The sequence below is a fragment of the Perissodus microlepis genome, chromosome 15, assembly GCF_051167445.1.
Source record: "Perissodus microlepis isolate ML-2025 ecotype Zambia chromosome 15, ASM5116744v1, whole genome shotgun sequence".
NCBI lineage: Eukaryota > Metazoa > Chordata > Actinopteri > Cichliformes > Cichlidae > Perissodus > Perissodus microlepis.
In genome coordinates, this window is record NC_140475.1 from 24386420 (window position 1) to 24404427 (window position 18008).

The 18008-nt window shown below is 41.7% G+C and overlaps 1 protein-coding gene across 2 annotated transcripts in view; it reads left to right on the top strand.

Moving 5' to 3' along the window:
- pex7 (peroxisomal biogenesis factor 7) overlaps positions 1-15669 on the top strand; it is a 44898-nt gene extending 29229 nt beyond the window's left edge. For both annotated transcript variants that reach the window (XM_084952695.1, XM_084952694.1), the window contains exons 10-11: positions 1222-1321; positions 14310-15669. In XM_084952695.1, the coding sequence (XP_084808821.1) occupies positions 1222-1321; positions 14310-14393 (184 nt within the window). In that variant the 3' untranslated portion in view covers positions 14394-15669. The remainder of the gene's footprint in view (positions 1-1221; positions 1322-14309) is intronic.
- Positions 15670-18008: the final 2339 nt, after the last annotated feature.

Below are 18008 nucleotides of genomic sequence, written 5' to 3' on the forward strand. Positions count from 1 at the left end.
GTTTTTATCTTCATGAGTTTGAATTATCAAAAAAACTCTCGTTAAGCTCGTTAAGTAAATTAGTGTGTATGAGAGCAAACACACACACACACACACACACACACACACACACACACACACACACACACACACACACACACACACACACACAGAAACATGTACAAGTGCAAGAAATTGAGCATGAACAGTGATTTACACCAACACACTCAGCACATAATATCACTAAATGCTCCACTGTCCCCAGACACCTATCACTCTGTGTGTGTGTGTGTGTGTGTGTGTGTGTGGCCTCAGTATTAATATGGGCCTAATGGAGCCCAGTGAGAGCTGCAGTGTTCCCTCTGAAAATGATTTAATTACATTTGCAAAGTGGATGAGTCTGGAGGGAGTGTTTGCTGCGTCAGGGCTTAAACACACACACACACACACTTACAACCAGAAAGAGAAGTAGTCTTTCAATTAGAGTGATTGGCCGCAGTGCCGGGGTCTGGATACTGTGTTTTATTTGCACTTACCTCGCTCGCTCTGTCACGTCTTTATTTTTCATAACCTCATTTTGGCGATTGCTCTCTCACTCACATCTCCTCCTCTTTAAGCCTTTAAAGCATCAACGCTGGTTCTTCCTTTTCTTTTGCTCGTAGTATAATAGGATTTTAGAATCAGTGCACAGTAATGATAAAGTGAACTTTGAGTTGGTTTCTGGCATTCTGTCTCCACAGCGCATGCTGTTGGGATGCTGAGACCTGGCATTGCAAAAAAGCTTAAACTGCGACTGTGAGAGGATCCTCTGTGGTCATTAAGCACCTTTTTTATGCAATATTCATCTTACTGTTTTGTTTTGTTATGGATGTTATGGAAGGGAGGGTAGCCTCATAAATAAGAATTATTTTGAACTGTGAATCATGCAAAGCCTCTCTAGTCGCACCTGAATAATAAGCATAGGTGTGTAGTCTATGGCAGAAACATGAATGAATGAATGATGATGAAATAATGATGCACCATATCTTTAGCTATAAACAGCACAGAGAACACTTGGGGTCGTCGTTTTGGTCCCACTCTGTTACCGAAACTTCTGACATCTTTTTCTCTATGTCCCTCTCCTCCTCTCCTCCTCAGCAGTTTGTCATTGCATTGAATGGAAAAAAACCACTGAGCTCTTCGTTTGTCTTTGACATGCTGCAGCTTGAAAATGATCAAATATTTGTTTGTGTGTGTTTGTAGGTTTTGGGATTATAGCCGACAACAGCCTCTCCTGGATACCGTAGAGCATCATTCAGAGTTTGTCTGTGGATTAGACTTCAACCTGCACATCCCCAACCAGGTAACAAACACCCACCTGTGCTGTTTGTAATGAGCCAGCTGACTTACTGAGGTAACACTCAAAGGATGAAAGAACCAATGTTTTGTGTGTGTGGGTGTTCCTGTGTTTTCATGCAAATTTCTCCCAAACGTTGAGTAATCCAGCTAAAGACAAACCAAATGAATATTATAACCTTCCTGAGTGTACGTCAGCCTTCTCACCACCATATAAACATAACAGTGCTCCAAAATGTCTTTTAGCAGAGGTTCTGGGGACGATCTGTGTCCCCAGAACTTAGTTTAGCATTGTGACGCTCACTCAGGTTTAAACATTACCAGCGACGCTTGCTGAGAGTAATTAGATGCACAGAGCGTAAAACTGAGTCAGGTTGGCCTTTAGACTTCTGCCATGAAACTGTGACTCTGGAAAAATGAATTCACTGGATTTAACTTGATTAAAACGGCAAACAGTGAAATTTACTAACATTTTATTAATCAAGTTTGTGATTTCCATTATTCTCTGAATTTGGTATTTTTAATAGACGGAAATGTACCATTTAAAAAATCTGGATCATTCCTTATTCAGGTATTCCTACTGACTTCCATATTCAGGCATATTCCTTCTTCTGTTCTCGCCTCACTGTGCCCACTCCGTGTTTCAAGTAATTTTGAATTGGGGCCATAAATCAATCTGTCCACACAAGGCTAAGTTTTACCCACACACCGTAACGCTCAGCCCCGGTCGCCCGTCACCGTGTGGGGTGCTCTGATGTGTCGGGGTAAGAAAGCAGTGAATTGAAAAGGCCACCGGTGTCCAGTCCTGTTTTTGGACTAATTTTGACAGGAGCTGCACCGCGTGGCTCTCAAACTGAAGGAAACATGTGACATCCAGCAGATTCCAGCATAATGCTGCCGGATGAGTGCGTGGGGTATCCTGACTAAAGCTATATTGGGATTCTCATCAGCTGGGAAATTAGTGATGAAATCAGCTGCAGCTGCTTTAGGAAGGCGTGAGCTGAGGTTATCACTCCTACATCAGTGCGCCATGTTGAAAGTCTTCAAAAAAAAAAAGAAAAAAGTTTAGCTTAGTTAGCCAAAGTTCACCATAACCCTTAAAAACGCCTTCAGCCAGTTTCCCGTCTACTATTTGATGCAGCGATGCACCTTAACCAAGCAAGCTCTGCTTTACAGATTTAAACCTAGTGGGAGTACTCCCACTAGGTTTAAATCTGGGACTCCCCACCATTTGACCTTAGAACTGAAGAAGCTTCTCGGATGAGAGGTGAAACGTCTTCAAGCAACTTAAAGAAGTCCAGACGCTTTTCTTTGCAAGCTCCTTTGACTACAATGACCTGGATGACTGAGAACCTTCACAGACGACTCTAGATTGACTTAACTTCAGGTCACGACTTGGATCAGCTGCTGCAGACTGAAGCAGAGAAGCAGTTGAAAAGTAGCCTGATAACTTTAGGTCAAGAATCCTTGTTTAGCCACTGTTTTTAACAAGGAAGATAAAAAGTTCAATAGTTTTAGCCGATTTGATTGGATTTTATTCTTTGCCTGCACAACCATGACCAATCGAGAAGACTACCAACAAAAACCTGAAAAATTTCAGCTCCAAAAATCGGATCCCTTCTGATTCTCCATCATATGTACATATCTGTAAAAGTGAGCGGAGAAGGGATTTCTGTCGCACTCTTACCTATTTCCCCCAGGGTTACCACAGCAAATGGATCCACATGTTTGATTTAGCACAGATTTTTCCAGGACAGCAGCAGACTGGCTTGTGAGCCCTGAGGCAGATGTGTTATAACCACTACATTACAAGAAAGTACGAAACTCAGAAACAGACCCACGTTTTTTTTTTGTTTGTTTGTTTTGTGGAGGTTTGTGAAGGATGGAAATAATTCACCTCTCCGCCTTGAAAGCATACAAATTAATTTTGTCGGCGTGCACCATCGTCAGAGTTTTCGCTTGAAGCCAGAAATAGCTCAAGTGGAAAATCAGATTGAGCAGGATACAAACGGTGACGAGGTGGAAGTGCGTACGTGATAACGGCGTCGCGATCCACGGCGTGACCCCACAACGTGATGGTAAACAGTCAGTTACCCACAGCAACCAATCACTGAGGGCAGGCTGTCCCGAACGCCAGAGTTCACTGTGACAGTCAGCGAGCTGTGTGTATGTGTGTGTGAGAGAGAGGTGCAGTAATGAGCTGCAGAGTGTGTGTGTGTGGGTGGAAGCACCAACAGTAATGAGTTGTATTGTTAGCCGCGCTGTTATCAGTCGTGTCATTGTGGAGAAGCAGGCTGTGAAAATGCGAGCCACACTCAGTGACAGTGTGGAGGACACTTGCACTGACGTCAAGGATCAGATCGCCGCTCTTATTTTCCGTCTTCCTCTCGGGTCGAGTTTCTCTCCTTGGGACGTCTCTCTGCCCGAATCACATCAGATACTCAGGGAAAAAAACAAAAACTCTTTTCAGGGATAATTTAGAAGACTTTTGTGATGCATTTCTAAATAATTTGAATGAAGAACAAGAATCGACATTCATCTGTCCTGCTTTCAGAGAACGTTTCTGGCAAATAATCGATTAAGTAGAAAGATTAGATTCTAAAAAGTCAGAAAACCGTCTAATAGACGAGGTTAAACACTGCTGAGACAGATATTGCACATGCATTTAAAGGACATTTGAAATCACTAGTCAGTAATCAAGTCATATTTTAACTGCCAGTGAAACATTAGCTTGCTTACTGTGGTTAATTTTAGCAAAGCTAGCTAGCATTAGAAAATAAGACAGAAGAAGAATACGAATTTTTTTTTATTCACTTCGTATTTTAAAGTGTGAAAGTATTCAAATAAAGTGCTGACATCAGCCGAATTAAAGAGCAATAGTAATGACGCTGAGTAACTTAAATGGAGGTAAAAGAATACAATAACAGCTTCACCTTGTAAGTCTGCAGGAGCTGCACAACACCGTCACACAGAAAAACAACTACCTTTAGCTCTTCTGGTCATACAGACTGAGCGCTCCAGTGATTCTCACCAGCTGCTAGCATCCCCTCCTTTGTCGCTTTTGTTCTTTCTACCTCAAACAGTCTTCTGTAATATTCTACAAAGAGCTGAGCTTCGTTGAAGTAGCTTCTGTTTACGTACTAAAATCATCATCGGAGGCTTACGTTCGCCTGGCTTGTCTCGTTGTTGTACTCATGATACAGCTCTGTCCTCCACTTGATTTCCAAACCTGTTATTTGCCAGTTTCATATGTACTACTGTTATGAAGGAAAGGAAGGCTCAGGGTTGAGTAATCAGCATCATGGGCTCATCCGATTAGGATAAGAATAAGCAGTCATCTAATCATTCACAGGGTTCTCCTTTTATTCTCAAATCAATAAAGCAAAGAAGGAAGGAAAGAAAGACACACATGGACTGCCAATGCTGAAAGAAAACAGAGATTTAAGTTACTCATTACCTTAAACAATACATAAAATAAAAAACCCAAACAGAACCTCACCTCAGCTGCCGCCCCGTGTGGGAGTGAAGAAAGAGTGAGCCAAAAGTGAATGCAGTCCTTATATAATGTGTGACAGGTGAGTGCAATTGAGGACAAGCACCACACCCAATCAAAGGTGAGAGAACTAAACAAGGTGCATCTGGTGAAGTGAGTGGGTGTGCTGGGATGTGCTAAAAGGTGGGTCTTTACAACAACTACTGCAGCTGCGGTTCTCTTTTTGCACCTTCCCCTTTGACATAAAGTCTTAGACCACAGTGTCAAACAAATGGTTTGCACCAAAGGGTCCAGTCTGGCATATTTTATGAACTTCCAGCTGTTCTCTGCACCAGGAAAATAGTTTTCAGATAGTTCGGAAGTGGTCATACCATTATGTTGGCTCCAACAGGCCTCGGGCACGTCCTCTGTAAGGACTACACATCTCTTTGATTTTTCAACAGTTATAGGTTCTTCTCAGTGACGAGTGGATGTGGAAAAACTCTAGAAATGTGTGAAAGTGGAAGCATCATGAAATCTTAACCTTTTAATGGAAAGAAGGTCAAATAACTTTTGAAAAAGAATAAAAAGGACTTTAGTACAGGTTTCTATGTAATGGTTTTACTGGTCGAGCCAGTCGATACCATGTTGGACTTTATGACTCATAAACTAAACAGTCATAAAATTCACCGCCCCCATGTTTGACCCAGCAGCTGCTGCAAATTGATAAAACATGAATAATTAATATAACCGGCTAATATTTCAGGTGAAGTTTGTCTGCAGCTCGCGTGAGACACTGACAGCTGTGACCTGCTGCTTCCTCCACATCACGTGATTGGCTCATTCAGATTTTTGTTCTCTGCGTCTCTGTGGGTGGTCGTTGAACACGTGCCTTTCATTCTCAATAAGACACAAGTTGAATGTAAAAGCTATGGAAGACCTATTGACGGGGTCAAAAGGGGAATTCTCCAGAGGAAAACTGCCCGTGTTACTCAAACGTGATTAAAAACCAGTTCTTTGGTGTTCAGGCTTTTAAAAAATAGTGTGTGTGCAGAACTTATTTTCTGTTCTGTTGTTCGAGCTGAACAAATTGACCAAATATTTAGGTCAGTGGTCAGTCTCGCTGGTGTTGAGCGATAATGTCCACCTTTTGAGAGTTTGGAGGTATGGCAGTGGGATAAATACGACAGAACAGTGTTTTGGTCTGTTTTCACTTGCTGATTAGTTTGACTCCCACCGAGGGCACGGTTATGTTTAGGCACTACAAGCTGCTTGGTTAGGTTGAGAAAATGATGATGGTTTGGGTTAGAAATCCATCCGTCTGCTGCTGAAATGTGCTGCGTCACAGGACTGATACACTCTGTTTATCTGAGAGACTCCAGAGCTTTTAATGAAACAGCTAATAAATGTCTTCAAAGTCTCCTCGACCACCTTAGAGAAGCAGGGACTGACTAACCCAATCACTGATACACAGGTTGGTTTGTCTCCACGTGTGAGGCTGTGGATAGTTTATGTGGTTGTTGTTTTGGTTTTTTTTTTTTACTGATTAAGTGTGGACAGTCGAGTGTTCGGTGTGGCTGGTCTTGGCTTTTTGTTCCAGCTTGTCTCTGGGAGGTGAACCATCATCTTCAGGGTTTTTATCAAAGCTGCAGATTCCTCTGATTATCTGTGGCATGGACATTTTATAAACCTGCCTCATAACTGGCAAAAGCACAGTTTTGTTTTTTCCAGAGGCAGAAAGTGTGTCTGGCTCCATCCTTAAAGTATTTTCTTTCGATCATACTTCAGCTTCTGCAGTATACAGTATGGCTAAGCATTAGCATGAAATGGGATTCAACTGTCCTCAGAATGTGTGCGCATACAAAACATGTACAAGGGATCTCTAATCCAGGTAGGAAATGTTTGTGCTGTTAGATTTCTCCTTGCTTTCCCAGGTTTCTGTGTCTTCTATACTAATATCTGCTCTCTGTGACCAAACATGAAGACACGAGTAGAAAGAAACTGTCATAAACTGGATGTTCAGAGCAGTCTGAAGGCCGAGCTTGTGGCTTTCTCTGTGTTATCTACCCTTTCCTGCTGGAGGTTTCTTCCTTTTAAAAGGGAGTTTTTCCTTCCCACTGTCACCAAGTGCTTGCTAATAGGGGATTGTGTGATTGTTAGGATCTTTATTACAATTATCAATATCTATAACTAAAACTGAATTGAAGTGAATTACTTGTGCTTCTAGAAAATCTGAAGATAAAACGAAATCCTGAATATGTTTCATGTGAGTATGAACGCCACAGCAGGTCGTGTTCGATGGGGAATCTGTTGAAACAATCTAACATAAAGTCAGGAAACACAGTATTCTGAAGTACAGGTGCTTGTTGTGTGAAGTGGAGCACACATGCTGAGTCGTGTTCCACTGAGCGAACATGCAGACGGAGATTTGAGGGAAATGTTGTGCTGCGTTCGATTTTAGTTGTAAGCACTCAAACTGAACTCGCACATCATTTCCATAAACAAGCTGCCCACTCCGTTAATCCTCGCACGGGCTAATCTACCGGAAACCCGATAAGGCTACATTATCTGTCCAACTGTCCAACGCCATTCATCATCCTGAAGTCTGCTCTTCACCACAGCTTCCATATTTTTCTGGTCTGTTCATGTTTAACATATTTCAGCTCCTGTGTTTTAATTTCTTCCTCTGATAAATGTGCTAACTCATGCTCATCACTTTTGTCTAAATCACTTTCTCTTTTGCTTTGCTTTCTCCGTCCATCACACTGCCTTACCTCCCTCACTGGTGTGGTTTTATTCTGGCGTAGCCATGTGTGTCTGATGGATCACCCGCCTTTACCGCGCACACACAGGGACACACACTGCGCACTGTTTAAGTGGTTATCGTGTGTGTGTTAGAGACAGAGTAAGGCGATAGATCACACAGGACTGCAGGATGACATATGTTCACTGGTCTGTGGATTGTTTTTTTTTTTTTTAAACTCCTTCTAATAACAGCTCAAAGCTTGTACAACTGACCACTGTTATTTTCGTTTCCTTGGAAGAATTATTATTTTATTGCAAATGTTGTTATATTATGTCTCCCTGTTATGTGCATCGTTAAAGCACACAGTCCAATAAAGAAGCACAGACTGCTAACGCGTAGTTAGGTTTGATCAAACACTGAAGAAAATTTGCAGTAAACCGAGCGAAACGAAATCTCCCACACATGCAAACAGTATATGCACATGATGGACCATCATAATGTTTTGCCTCATCAGTATTTAATATATCAGTAAATAAGGCAAGTTTTGCTCTTAGTGTATGTTTGTCTTAATGCCATGCTGTCCTTTTGTGGTGTAGTACAGACTGAAACTAACTGTGGGGTTATTTCTAACTCAGGATCATGCTTTATACTAAGGATCTAGATCAGGGGTTGGGGAGCTCCAGGCCTCAAGGGCCGGTGTCCTGCAGGTTTTAGATGTGTCCTTCATCCAACACAGTTGATTAAATGGCTAAATGACCTCAACATGTCTCGAAGTTCTCCAGAGGACTGGTAATGAACTGATCATTTGATTCCGGTGTGTTGACCCAGGGTGATATCTAAAACCTGCCGGACACCAACCCTTAAGGCCTGGAGTTCCCCACCCCTGATCTAGATGTTGGATATATTCACCATGCTTGTGGCTCAGATCTGGGCTTACTTGTCCAAAGGAAAAAAGAAAAGGTAGCTCAGTAGCAAACAGTTCAACTCCTCCATTATGCATTTGTTTTATAGATTATAGGAAAACACAATCTTGTCCAAATCTTTCAGAGAATTGCAGTTCAAAGTCATGGAAACCAAAATTCCAGATCCATATACTTAAATAAGGAAATGTTAAATATATTAGCATAAAAAAATAAAAAACAAAGTGTTCTTTCTTTTTAATTTCAAGTTGGATAACAAGACAAATGAGCTTCAGGTTGTGTTTTTTAAGTTTCTTAGTTACTAAAGCTGAAAGTAAAAAGTCTGTTAGCGTTATTATTACCCTTCCGATCAGAAATGGACACATTTCTGTGGTTCTCGCTGTATTTACTCTTTGTCATCATAAAGGGGATGTCTTTGGTGGGGTGGACATTTGAGGACTTTGCTGCTTTGATATGTCACAGACAAAACAGTGAATGGATTTACTGAACAACTCTTTGTACATTCATAAAGAGTGAGTACCTTGAAGCACTGCTATTCAAAGATTAAATGTGTATATTCTGCTACATAAATGCTGCATGACTTTTGCCTGAGAGTGCCATTTTGCCACCAGCTTATTAGTCTTTTAATTACTCATTTCATTCATGTTTTTCTTATGTTAAATAAAAAATATTTGAGGAGACATGAAACGTTCTTCAGACTTTAAACTATTTCTTCCTGTGGCCTTTTTCTTCTCTTACCTCTCCTCATCACACATCTTTTATTATTCTTGCTTTCTTTGTACATTTTCCCTCTTTGTGCTTTGCTGCAGTCTTGGCAGCCTTTGCCTTCTTTGCCTTACGACCGGCTGTTAAAGTTGATTAAAGAAGGGCATTCCTCATCTCAGTGGCTGAGTCACTGCACGGCCACTTTGCTTACTCATTCCCTGAAAGGCCATCCAAGCTTGTTAAGTCTGATTCAGATATTCGATGGAGCAGGAGGAAAGCCCGATGGACAAAAGGATGCTGATAGTGTGGTTACTGCGTGTCAGCGATCACAGTCGAACACAAAAACAGAGTCTCAGTCAGGTTTCAGAGCTCATTGCAGTACAGAAAAAACAGCTTTAGTGAAGGTTACAAATGATCTTCTTACAGCCTCTGACAGTGGACTAGAACATGCTGTAGGTATTACAGGTACTGCAGTAGTTTGTATCATATCTATCTAATAGACCCCAATTTGTTCATGTAAATGGAGAGTCCTCTTCACATGCTGAGGTTAATTATGGGGTTCCACAGGGTTCAGTGCTAGGACCAATTCTGTTTACATTATACATGCTTCCCTTAGGCAGTATCATCAGAAGGCATAGCGTACATGACACCCAACTTTATCTATACATGAAGCCAGATAACACACACCAATTAGTTAAACTGCAGGAATGTCTTAAAGACATAAAGACCTGGATGACCTCTAATTTTCTGCTTCCAAATTCAGATAAATTTGAGCTTATTGTACTCAGCTGAAATCTGGATGAATGGATGGATGCCGTTACCTTGGCCTCCAGTAACACTGTGAGGAATCTTGGAGTCCTTTTTGACCAGGATATGTCCTTCAATGCAATTTGCAGGTATTCAAGTTCAAGAGTCCATCTATGTTTTGTTATTAAACCTGACCTCTTAAATCCAAATGCTGAACACCTCTTCAAGCCACTTTTTAACCAATCAGGAAAAAACCTCAACTTAGTGTTATTGGCGTTGGGTTGTCAGATGAGTCAGAGATGGCAGGTGAGTGTAAAAATCAGCAGTAGCTGAAACACGCTAAATTGATTAAGTTAAACAATAATATAATCTGAACATGTGTTAACATTTCTTTTGACCATACCCAGCTCATGGCTAATGGTGTGTATGGATTTTTATAACTCCAGGAAGCAAACACGACAGGTAAAAATAACCAGTTAGGGTGTTTAATTCGCCCTCCATCTCTGTGATGGATTATAACAAATCAAAGGATATGCAAGTTAAACCTGCAGCACATTTACAGAGCAGGATTTCTTCAATCAGTTCTGTTTTTACAACCTCAACAGCACCCAGCAGACTTCATCCCCCGTCTTCTTCACTGTTCAATCCAACACAAAGCTGCTTCTAACACCTGCAACAGCACAAATTGTTAAGATTCACAAAAGTGAAGCAGAACCAGGGTTGTACTTTGAAAGCTGAAATCATGAGCCACTCTGCAGCTGGGACAGATGACAGTGAGCCGGTGTGTCATTCAGCTGATAGCCTCGTCCATGCTGAGGCATGTCATTCAGATGATAGCCATGTCCCGGCTGATTATAGAGTAAAGAGAGGGAGGTGGAGCTGCAGCTGTATTTTCTCCTTCACTGGATCGTCTGAAAGCTCTGTCTGTGGAAAAAGACTTCAGCCGAATATATTCAGTCAGGATTTTTACCTCTTGAGTTTGTTACAAACAAAATGTTGAATTTTATTTTTTATTGATAAACTCACACTGAATATTTGTATGACATCGTGCAAATTAGGGATGGGTATCGTTTAGGTTTTATCCGATACCAGTACCAAACCGGTACTTTTGAAACGGTGCCAGTGCTTAAACAGTGCTCGAACCGGTGCTTAAAGAATGGAGAACACAAAATTGGTCCAAAAGCCTCTCATGTTCAGCTGTTTTTTTGTAAAAAGATAACAATGTTAGCCTTTTCTGCAGCTATGGGGGATTTATGGCATCACTCTTGGCTGGAAGCAGTGCTTATTCAATGGAAAAAACAAACTTTGTGCAAAAAACTCTCATGTTTAGCTGTTTTCCACTTTTTCTTTGGTCATTTTAGCCTTTTTGGCCAGGGTGAAGGGAGTATCTGCCATCAAACAAGAAGACAGCCACGTAACTACGACGGTGTTTGCTAGTTCACCTTACATGCATTAATTTAATAACGTGGTTAGCCTACTCAACGTAAATTACACACAAACAACATTAAGCTACTCACGCAGAGAAGAACGGCTGCTGCCGCCATCATCATCCGTCATCATTTCTGCTACACTGGCAGGGCTAGGGGCCAGGACTCTCCTCTTCGGGTTCTTGGGGGATGTTGCTCCGGGTCATATAACAGGCAACCCACGCGCAGTAGATGTGCTCGGTGTGAGGTCTCGCAGCAAGCTATCAAATACGGCGCATTTCTCGGCTTTTAATAAAATGCTATACGTCGCCAGGTGTTTCATCAGATTCAAGGTGTTACCTCCTTTGCACAGTATCACCTTAAAGCACTTGTTGCAGGCTGCTGAGTTTGCATATTTTGCTGTGAAGTACAGCCAGACTTTGACCGCTTTGCTTTGGGCATTTTTAATCTGTAGCTCAGCTCTAAAAGAACGTACGTACCTGGGCCCGCCTGCTACGCTCGCAAAGGTAAAATGATTGGCTGGAATCCAAAGTGTATGACATCTCAGGAAAAAAAAAAGCACCGAAATAAAGCACCGAAATGTGCGCTGCTTTTCGGTCTGGTTACTACCGTTTATGTCAGAACCGGTACCCATCCCTAGTGCAAATGCTCCAAATGAAAAAGCCTGACCCCTGACATGTGGACTTACCAAAGATTGTCAAAGAGTGCTAAAAGAGTGCTAAATAAATATAAATCTAATGTTCAAAAAGATGAATTTACGGTTTCTGTATACAGTGGCACTGTGGTGAAGAGGAAACATGATGGAAATGGCAGAGATTAGGGGAAACAGTATTCCTGCCTTATTGGGGGTAACTGTTTTTCCTTCTACTCTTGACGTATCAGGTGTCCTCAAATTGCTGTATTGTGTGACTTACAAACAATATCTGATTTTGTAAAAATGCACCAGCTAAACAACCAAAAAGTATAAAATGAAATTTAGGCTCCGAAATTTAAATGTGAAGGCTTTAAAATTACAAAATGTTTTATTAGTTGGCTTCATACAAACTGCAGTAAGAAAGAAATCAGATACAGATACCGTTTTTTTCAAAGTCTTCGGCAGGCAGGTCGTTTAAAATCATCCAGGAGGAATGGGGGAGGGGATGATGGCTCGGTCGTCTGCAGTGTTGGCACTTAGATGAATGAAGTGTGAGTTTTTGGTCTCTGATGTCAGAGTTCCTATATCTTTCTTCTTGAATGTGGTTCCATCACTGAGAATAAGAAGTGGGCTAAAGGCTGAAACAAAGTTATCGATACCCACGTACATACGAACAAGACCTCATAGTCTGCGATGCTAAGATCAGGACTCTTGTGGATGGTGGTTGTTCTTTAAGACTGTGACTGCATGTCAACACAATTAGATGTCTCATTGATGATGCTGTCTGAAAGACGAGAACAAGAAAAAGTTACATGAAAGTACAGGAAACATTTGGGTATGAAGAGTTTAACATGACTGACACTGACAAACTGTCCTGTTCTGATTCGAGTCAGTCTGAGTAAATATTCTGGTATCTGGATGGTTGAACTAAGAAGTACCTCGACTCCATCTGAGCCGACCGGCTCCAACTTCTTAAAGCGCTGTGGTCACTTTTAACCCAATGAATGAATAAGCTGATGTCGTGACTGATTTATGTGTTTGTGCTGTGAAAGTAAACCCAAATCAAATGTTATTTCTTAACAGACACTCTTTCCTCTTCATTCATACTGACGAGCTTCTGGGAAACACTCAGTATCTGTGGTTTGATGTAAAACCACCGCAGCTGAGATGAAACCTGGATGACGAAGAGAAAATACTGCAAATATAAAAGCATGTTTTTATTAATACACTCTCAGTCCTGCTCAACCTGCTGGTGAATCAGTGGAGACTGATGAAAGCAAGAGGATGAAGTGCAATAAATGGATTTATGTCGATGGACAGCTCTTAAACTAGCCTTCACAAACCTGAGAGGATGTTCTTTGGAGGCAAAACACAGGAAAGAAAAGAGTGTTTGTTGTGCAGACCTGGAGTCGGCGCGCTCTCTAAACTCCTTTGTGCCCGACCTGATAATGGAAGCTAATTCAGGTGGAACACTTTGATGTGTTTGTGAGAGGAGACAGAGACCACACTTAACCCGAACTCCTCTGTTGTCTCAGAGCTGCAGGTAATTTCAGCTAGAAGCTTGAGCGTGATTTAACTTTACCACAGAGAACCAGCTGTTACCTGCCCAGTCACATCTTCTTTTTTTTGCTGCAGAAAAGAACATTCAGTTTATTCCAGATTTTCTCTGGATACACACTTCACTTTACATCAAACTTCACAAGCTCTATCTTCTGATTTCTAGAAGTATATAAATTGTGAGAGTTTTGGTTCAGACATCATGTTTCTGTCGATGCTTGCTTTATAGTCCTGGATTAAATCTGTGTTTAACCTCGTGTGGTGGAAATGAGCCTCATTTTTCCATCTTTCAGGGACTTCAGTTTTCATTAATATGAATATAAAAATCCAGAAATTTCTATATAATGGGGTTTTCCCATCATTATGGAGTGAAAGCATCAGATTCTTCTCTCACTGTCAGTCATTCCTTACTTGAACCATCGAGGATTGTCAGTAAATGCCGACTCAGACTTGCAGAGCCTCAGGAATCATCTTGTTTGTTCAAGCACCAAAAAACATGATTTTACTGTGATTTTAAGCAATAAATCCTAAATCCATTAGAAGCTGGAAACAGAATGTGTGGCTTTGTGTTTAGTGTTTGTTTTTTTATGAGTGTCATTAAATAGAAATATTCCAGATGTTTCTTGCACCGTATTCTGTAAATCGTCAGCCTGACATGTTTAGTACGTCTGCAGACTGCAGGATGTTTTTTGTTCTATTGATTCGGTTCATTTGATGCTGCAGGTTCAAATCCCGATGTGAGTGTGAGGTGCTCTTGAACAACATGTGTGTGGTTGTGTGTATGCAGGTGGTGGACTGTTCCTGGGACGAGACGGTGAAGGTGTACACACCTGCGTGCCTGTCGGTGGGAGCGCACAGTGCAGCTCCTTAAAATGCCCACAGACCTCTGAGGACGATTTCACCTCGGCGCTGGTATTCGAGCACTTCTCCCCGATGAAGCCAGTGCCTCGTCCTGAACCATAATGACTGCTTCGCCGACGCACACCCGACTCTTCACTTCTTCCACAACGTTGTTCAAGATCCGAGCCTCAAACTTCAAACTGCGAATGGTTAAGACACGCCACTGAGACGTCATTGCGCTGACACTTTGGTACCAAATCGGAGCCAAAATTCTGAAAACACAAGTTTCACAGGTGGCTACTGGACCCTTGTTGCCATAGGAACTGGAAAACACCAGCCACCATGTTTGGGCAGATGAGCTGGACATTACTCGGTCCCACGACTGTGATCGACTCTGTCAGAATAAAGCATGTGTTGGCATGTGTTTGAAAAGCAGATATTTTACTGTGATGACTTTTGTTCTTGGTTTTGTTATTCTGGGCATTTCACATTATCAAACAGTGGCACCCCCGTATTCAACGCTGCCTAGCACAGTGGCATAGTGGTGCAGGGGTTGGGTTTGTTGCCTCACAGTGGGAAGGTTTATAGTTCAAACATTTTTGTGTGTGTACTCTGGCTTCCTCCCACTGTCCAGAGACAGGCATGTTGAGTTTTTCTAACTGACCATGGAAGTGTGGTAGATACATGCACACACATGCAAACACACACACACACGTCTGGTTTGCATTCCTCATGGGGACATCCCATTGACATAATGCTTTCCCTAGCCGCTAACCCTAAACCTAGCCTAGCCATAACCCATTTGTAACCTTGACACTAAAACCACATTTTGAGTGTGAAAAATGCCTTCAACCTGATGAGTACCTGGATTTTGGTCCCCACCAGTATAGTAAATTTCAGATTTTGGTCCCCACCAAGATCGCAAGAACCCGTACACACACACACACACAGCTATACTGTTTGCTCTCAGACCTGGGAACTTTGGAAATACTCCGGAGTTTAGGAGTGAAGCTAACACCTCACACTGGACTGAAACAGGTCTGCCCATCATCAGTGTGTTTAGTGTTTTTATTTTTGAATATTAATTGCTGCAAGTTAATTTATCATTTGTTTCTCAATCAGGGATATTTTTGTGTCTGAGTTGAACTTTGACCTTTGTACTCTCTAATCAGTTTATTTGAGTTTAAAACTGCAAATGTCCTTTATGTTTCACACGTCACTGAAAGGTTTACGGTGAGTTTATTTCACAGTCAGTGGAGACGGCTTCAGTGTTTGGCGATGTGCCTTGAATAAAGCTAATTTTAATAGTGTGGATCATTTTTTGTGAAACACGTACATCTGTATCACTGGAACATTTTCACACGGGGAAAATGAAAAGTTAAAGTCTGTCCCTCACTTTGGAAGAAAATGGGGATGATCACACTGATACTGATTCATGTTTGTTTACATGAAGGCGAATTCATGTCCAGGAAGATGAATTGTTTTACATCATCATTTTACATGCTGTGAGACTCTCTTCAGTGTTTTCTGGATAAATCTCAAATATCATTTGAGTCCTTTCAATTTTTGCAGGTTTCACTGACATAAAATATTGATTATATATATAAATTGTAATATTTTTAATATTGATATTTTCCGTCAGTGTTGAAAAAAACCTGCTCAGTTTAAGTTCAAAATGAAATGAGACATGAGACATTGTGTACGAGCCCACAGACGGGTGAAACTGTCGCTGGCTTCAGGCGACGTGGTTTCTCGTTCCTTCACCGTGATTGTGTGCTACACATTCATTTGGAAATCCATATTAAAAATGGATTCACGCCTGTTAAGTTCTGTGTTTGAAGTTAAATTACTCGGCCTAATCTATATTACCTATAGTTTCTAGAACAATGCATGCATGTATTTGCAGTTTCCCCTCCTCCCTCTCTCAGCGAGTTCCGGTCTAAATCCTCGGCCCGTTTTCCCAACGTTTGAAAGCGCCTCCGTCTTCTCCTTTCTCCGCGTGTTAATTGAAGCTAATGGTCTGAGCTCGATAAGGGCGGATCTCCCTCCCCTGTGGCCTGCAAACTGATTTTCTGATGAAATATTTCAATTAAAATATTGTCCAAGTCATTTCCACGCCTGTTACGACTGATGGGGTCTCTGTTTTTCGATAAGGAGGAGGTGGAGGAGGCTTACAGGAATGAAAAATAGAGATGTCTGTTTCTCCAGGATCATGGCAGACGTCCAAATATACATAGAGGGTTTTTGTTGTTGTTTGTTTTTAGCTCTATCGAATGGAAATCTTAATACTGCAGTAGATAAATCTTTCCATTAAGAAATGATTCTCTGTGTCTGATGCGGAAGAACACGAGTTCAGCCTCATCCAGGATCTTCGGGATGAGCTGGTGGCCAGAACACAGGGATGGAAATCCCCGCAGCAGCATCACTTTCTCAGTTCAAGGCTGGAAGCAGAGACGTCACAGAGTCCCCGCCCTGTTTTATACCGTTACACATGCGGCGATGTCCAGGTTTCATCGTCTGTGCATGCTGGGCAGGGGTTAAATTTGATGATCTGAATCCTCTCACACTCACATCCATTCATGAAGGGCTCAAATGCAAGAGGACACACACAAGGGTGATTAATGCTCTGTGAGTGAGAAATTATCCACCAGTTTAATGCTGATATCAGTTATGTAGATGGAATATTTTACAGTAGGTCGCACACCTGCAAACATCTGGCATGCGCTTCCAACAGCCGCTGCATTTATTCAGGTGACGTACCCTCCAAAATCCTCCACTCATTCAGCTTCCTGCAGATGCCACAGATGTGAGGTCAGGGGTGCTTTTCTCCAAAGAAGGGCTGAAGATGCGTTACACGAGTATAAATGCAGGTGTATCTTCACATTCTGGCTTGTCGTTGTCCCACGATTGATCAGGTGCCCAGTCTGCTGAGGTGAACCAAGAATGTGTCATTTCATTTCTCTACACACCTGGAGAACAGAGAACCTGAAACCTGCTCCACAGATCCGGGCCGATTCCATGAAACACGGAGTTAATAAAACTCGTTTAGTGCAAATAAATGAGCAGCTCATCTCCGAGGTCTTTAATCGAGTAAACCTCTGATTTCAGCGTCTTTAGTGTGAGGATTTTCTCTGTTTTTTTTTTCAGCTGCACTTTCAGATTTTTCTAGCATCTTTGTTTTTTTTTTTTATTTCTCATATTTTACAGATTAATTAATATATTTCAAAAGATAATACTTCCAGCCCACACTCAGACTCCGAGGCCCTGCACTGAACATGCTGAGCTGCTTCCTGTTAATATCTGTAAAATCTGTTGATTATTTCATCCTATATCCACGCTGTGCGGTTTTCAGCTTCAGCAGCGTATAAATCTATGATCTGTCACGGCAATAAATCTGATTAAGACTGAACTGCAGAAGAGGTAAACACGGCTACAGTCATCTGTACTCCTGCTGAGTCTTTACAGTCGTACTCGTCGGCAGTGGCGGCTGTGATCCGCAGCAGACGGAGTTTAGGAGATTATTACACCTCCAAATAAACGTTTTGCTCTCTGAATCAGAACAGTTCAGGTTTTAAGGTGGAAGAAATGACTGCTCAGATATGCCAGATACAGAGTGTACAGGTCTAGTCTTTATCAATCTACCTGG